General features: G+C 41.2%; 1 protein-coding gene across 1 annotated transcript; it reads right to left on the reverse strand.

Moving 5' to 3' along the window:
* Window positions 1-831: 831 nt before the first annotated feature.
* On the reverse strand, window positions 832-5,262 carry LOC139120035 (fibroblast growth factor 16-like). Its single transcript, XM_070684051.1, has 3 exons — window positions 4,607-5,262; window positions 3,631-3,740; window positions 832-2,243 (listed from the first exon to the last, which is right to left on the reverse strand). The coding sequence occupies exons 1-3, from the start codon at window positions 4,851-4,853 to the stop codon at window positions 2,064-2,066; spliced, it is 537 nt and encodes a 178-aa protein (XP_070540152.1). The 5' UTR covers window positions 4,854-5,262; the 3' UTR covers window positions 832-2,063.
* Between the last annotated feature and the right edge of the window lie 348 nt (window positions 5,263-5,610).

Genomic DNA, 5,610 nt, shown 5'->3' on the forward strand with positions numbered 1-5,610 from the left:
AGGGGTTAGTGAACGAGCGGGGCATTCTCGAGCTGCAACTGAGCCAAGAAATCCAGTTTGTTATCCGAGATAAACAGCACAAGGAGTTAATGGGTGTTAGCAAATGTTTTTCAAACAGCGGGCTTTCTCAAGTTCCTTGTGGGCAAGCTGATCGGTTGTTGAGTGAGTCGTCTTCATTCTCTCTCACTGCAGCTACAATAACTTCGAAACTAAGATATTGTTTGTAGTTACATTTTGTTACGTCCATCTCAGCAGTGTTGCTACTGCCGATGGAGCAATGAGGATGTACTTCAACAGCTTGTAGTATGACTTGGTGGTCATGCATAGTAAATCTACATCGTCTCCGTCTGATCGAGCATCACCTGATAACCCATCATTTCCCAATTTACTGCGAAGAGTCAGTTCCATTACTATTGCATGATATCCTTACGTTAGAGCTCCATGCAAAGAATTAACTCTGATCATTGTAATTTTCTTAACCTGGTCAAGAATCGATATAATTTTCCTGCTAGAGTAAAAATAGACCCAGGGCTTCTCTCAGTATCTCTTCTGAATCTTCTGAAGGCTTCATCAATAATTTTTTTTTGGGGGGGGGGGGAGGCAGAAAGAGAGTCACCATAGGGAACTTTGGTGTTTTTCCATTTCTGGGTACATTCAGTGACCCGGTACGCACATAGGAACAGTGAAGATGACAAATGTTATACCGGATCATGATTCTCATGATGAGATGAAAGGAATGATAAAGAAGAGAAGTTTTTTCTAGTAATTCGACAATTTTATTGCTTGAAGGCAAAATAAACTTTCAAACATGGTGAATCGCTATCCAGTAGTCGATTCATGTCAATTCAAAATATACACAGACTAACAAAACGAAAGTAATAAATAAATAGGATGCTTTATAAAGTTTGAGCAAAAAAATAAACATCTGTGACCATAATAAATAAATAGGAAACTGTCATCAAACAACCAATACCATGGAATGTCGTCTTCATTTTGCAAGTTCGAGTAGAAATATAAATACAAATAAATAGCCTCTGTCAAAAAATAACGTTTCTTTGAAACTTTCAATATAAAATTCATCTTAAGTTACGGCAGTGAGATAAACCCCTCCTCCCTTAATTGTAAGGTCCCTCAAGACCTCGATATGTCCTGGGGTGTAAGGAATCAGATTAATATTAGACCCTGGGTGGGTACTCGTCAGTAGCGAATGTTCGGGAAATGTTTCTATTCAAACTTTTTTTTTGCCTAACATAGTTTTCGTTTTTTCAAATAGCATGTATACTAAAGCAATTTTGCACATTTTTGGTGTAAAGCCAGGTTTGTTTTGGACCCTGGGCGGGTACTCGTCAGTAGCGAACAGTTTGGAAAGATTTCTACTCAAGTGTGTTTTTGCCTAACATATTATTCGTTTGTCGATTAGCCTAAATATACTGAGGCAATTTTTCACATAATTTGCCAGGATTAAGATGGTCGTTGTGCAGACGGGGAAGCATGCCTGGATCTCGTTGTAGGTTGCGAACAGGCTCAACAAAATGTTTCCGTCAATATTTGGCGAAATTATTTTGCATATCTAATGATATGTTTCACATCAATTCAAAACAATCAGTAAAAGCAATTTACAACTATTAAATTATTGTCACAAATTCGAGTAATCAAAATATTTGGTCCCATTCTCTGACCCCATTTTGGATAGGTAAGGTCATTAAATAAATAAATAATACAATAGACAAAAAACAATAATAAAAAATACCACAATCTCAACGAGTTCCTCTTTAAGCCTCGTTTTCACTTTGAAGGAAACCCTTTGGATTGAAATGCTCCGGAACAAACTCAGTATGTTCACTTATCAGCTTTACCACTGTACATGTCAAGTCGTGTGAAATTCTGGCTGGATTTTTCGGGAACTCTCCCAGCTGCGTCGCTCGACTCTGCGAATCTTTCACCCAAACTTTCACAGTCACGCTTACAGATATGTGTATTTCATAGTCTATACGGGACAGCCTAACCTCGCACCGGCCTGAGGAGAAAGTGCGCCATTCGCTTGTTCGAGTTAAGGGTTGTCCTTACATGCCGCTTTTGTCAATGGCTAGGTGGTACTGTGACTGCTGATTCGAGCTTGCGTCGGCTGTTCTGAAAATGGCGGGGTCTGACTGTGGATACAGCATCGATGAGAAGGCGATGAACAAATTGTCTAACGGCGAAACCTTGAAACACAACTCAAAGTTGGCGACAAGTGGTCCATGCTGCAAAACGTAAGGGAAAAAAGGAGATGGAATTTAGTTGTTTAGTATAACAATATTATCTCCACGATAACAGTTTTTTTGTATTGCTATACTAATATCAACGGTGCATATGCAATTATTACCAATAATAACACATCTTCTTCTTTCGACGCCATCCGCATCATAAGCAATTTTTATATTACCGCATAACATTTAATTATAAATGTCACTTATTCTCTGGACCCCACTTCATCTAGATCGTACTCCGCTCCTCGCATATTGGTGAGCGGGCGATATCGATGGACAAACGACTATCACTCTTTAACATCAGGGAGGTAGTAATGAGACTACGTCATTAGAAAAGTATCCCTCGTTATTTGAAATCGTCAACCATGGACTCGACTATGTCTGACCAAGTCTAATGGTTGCAAGCAACAGCGCCAACGGTTTCGCGAAGTTTGACAGTCGGAAAGAGACAAGCGCTGGCGTCACAAAAGGAAACTGATCACTTCTGCTGACCGACATATATGGCCTAATTTGGAGACCTCATCTCCCGGAAAATTATTTAGTCCTCTTTATTCAAAGAAATCCTTGTCAGCGGCTCTATTTTTAACAATCAATCTCCCAGTTGTTCTGTCAGATGCACGTGATGAAATGTTCCTTACGAGCCTTGGGGAACAAAAGAGGCTGGAATTCGGCCTTGGGTGGCCAATGTTGAATAATCAAAAGTGATTTGATTGAAATCGCTCTGTTCAGTTCAGTCTCGGCGGACCAGGCCTCGTTTGTATAAACACGCGTTTTCTCCGACACGTGAGAGCAGCAGTCGATTCACTTCCGGCAAGGCCGATAGCATACTATTGAAAGCCCGTAAAGAGAGCGTGTTCGTAATCGCTGCAGAGTATCTCAAGTTGAAATGACAATTGGGCCGGATTTTTTCAATTTGTTATAATTTGAACAATTATTTTATAACTTTTAAGACTCCAAAATGTTGCGCACACCGTTCAACTTCTTCTCAGCCTGTAGATTTTAATACTATTTCAACGTGCCTTAGGCCATCAAACCAAACGATTTGTCTTCGCAACTGTGTTGTCATTTTCTCACATGGAGATTTGACCCACGATGACCCCGTGAGTTTCCATACCGGCCATTATTTGGTCGGTAGGAATTTTTTGCGTGCTGAACGCAATATCAGAAGTTCCGGGTGTCAATGCCTGTGAGTAATCGTAGGAACGAGCAGAATTCGTTTTGAATAAATTTCTGTTTGCACAGCGTCTGGAGAAACGTGAAAATCGCTTTCCCGTGTTTGGTTTTCCATTTCCACGCTACACGTAAGTCTGAAATTGACACTGGTCGGGGGGGGGGGGGGGGGGGGGGGTGGTTTTTAAAATATGGAATTGAGGAAACTTACCAGTTCGGTGGTGTACATATCTCCATCCTCGTCCATGCCAAGGTACAGTCCCGTCGCCACACTTCGGAAAGCAAGCCATCCAAACCTCGGCGATTCAACCTCGAAAACGGCTATATTTCACGAAAGACAAGAGGAGGAAAGATATCAGCTTGAGATCAAAAGAAACGCAGTGTTTTGTCGGCTGTGTAGATGTATTTATCTCTGTTGATCTAGGATTTAAATGCCGCTCTGTTGACATAACGGTTCGGAGCGCTTGAATATTACTATCGCCTCGAATGAAATGAACATTAGACCACGCATATACTGCAGCGTTGGTCCAATTACAGGCCTATTTAATGACATAACACGATGACACGTTTCGGAAAGATTCCCTTTTAACAAAGAAATAATTAAATCTAGTCAAGTCGGCTGACCTTGGGTTGTCTTGCACACTAGGTGACGGGAAACCACTGGTTTCTAAGTTTAGAGCAATTTGGAGTTGTTTGAATCGACCCTGCCGAAATTCCTTCTCTGCAGTTGCAAATACCGATCCGATTGAGCGAAATCGTGCGCGGTGCTCAGGTTATATTCCCGAATTGGATATGCCAGATATTTGAGGCAAGCACATGGTATTGTTTGAGTTTCTTTTTAACAAATTCACTCTTTGGAGAGTGAATTTTTCATCGTAGCCCTGGTGCGTAAACAAGAGACGAAAAAATAACCCACCCAACTTTTTCTCTTTTCACCTTTCGGATACTTTTGTTCAAATTCTCTTTTGTTAAACGCTGGAATGAAACGGTCACAAATATTTAGGGCCAGTCTGGCACGACTTTCAGACCATACCGTCAGAATGAGAAACAATCATCATCCGAGAATAATTGATGACAACGTTAACGCTTACAACTTGGCCCACTTCCATTGACGTTGCGAGGTATTTAAGTCCAGTGGTACATGTTATGACATTAAAAACTATTGTTAAATACATTTATATACTTACAATATTCCCCTCCGTCCCCTCGTACTCCTCTCATCGAACCGTCTGGCAACACCTCGAGATGGTATCCCGTTGAACAGTACAATTTTTTATAGTTTGGCGACGAACGAGGTTCTCGTACGAGCTCGTCGGGGAACAGTGCTGCTAGCAATCTACCTGTGGAATCGCTCACTGGATGGGCCGATGAAGTACTGATGACAATAGACAATACTGTGAAGAAGCCAGTGATGTAGGCAATAGATAACTCCATTCTCAAATCTCGTTTCCTTCGTTGATAGGCAGAGTTCCTTGTAAACTTGTGATCGTTATTGGACCAAGATTAAAACAAAATCAATGATCGATTTGTCAATGATTCCTGTGCCTACTCGGTGAACAGTGACAAAATGTGCGAAGGGAAGGGTTTATATGCTGTTCCGAGAGACCCGCCCACCAGGCAGTGAAAAAAAAGTAAGTGACGTCACCGGCGTGCAATATCTGCGGGAGCTAATCTTCGCGGAATCTTTACAAATTCAAGGAGCGTCCAGGTCGCGGATTTCAGCCCAGGCGCCAAAAGAAACACGCAACTTGGAACTTGACGTCCCCTCTTTTTGTACTTTTAGAAAAGTAAGTAACGATGAAGGGCGGTTTTAAACATCATATTATACCTTTATTGTAAGCATTACCCATCCGGGCACTCCAAGTGTAGCTATTCATCCAAACGTCCCACGTTCCCGTAAAATTAACATCGTTTCTCCATTTTTTTTTGATATAAACAATTTATTGCCTTCTTAAAAATTCGAATCATGCACGTAGGTGAATGGGTTCTCCAGCCTACAATAATCAGCGATAGACCGCAAAAAGTGTAAAAGAGACAGAAATTATTATAGCTCCGTCGTGTGTGTTCCCAATGGCATTTCTGAAGGGAAATTATTCGGTTGTACTTTGCCGGTCGCACTTAATATCGATTGTGTGTGCTCGTTCCTCAGCCCAAGTCATTGACCAAATACCAACAGACCGAAGAATGTTAT

Source organism: Ptychodera flava, chromosome 20 (genome assembly GCF_041260155.1).
Source record: "Ptychodera flava strain L36383 chromosome 20, AS_Pfla_20210202, whole genome shotgun sequence".
NCBI lineage: Eukaryota > Metazoa > Hemichordata > Enteropneusta > Ptychoderidae > Ptychodera > Ptychodera flava.

Bases quoted from the DNA above. Each gene is read 5' to 3' on its own strand.
- LOC139120035 (XM_070684051.1), bottom strand. From the start codon at position 4,853: ATGGAGTTATCTATTGCCTACATCACTGGCTTCTTCACAGTATTGTCT. The intron at 3,741-4,606 runs GTAAGTATATAA...CGTGAAATATAG, and splicing joins AGGGGACGGAGGGGAATATT to CCGTTTTCGAGGTTGAATCG. The intron at 2,244-3,630 runs GTAAGTTTCCTC...TACGTTTTGCAG, and splicing joins ATATGTACACCACCGAACTG to CATGGACCACTTGTCGCCAA.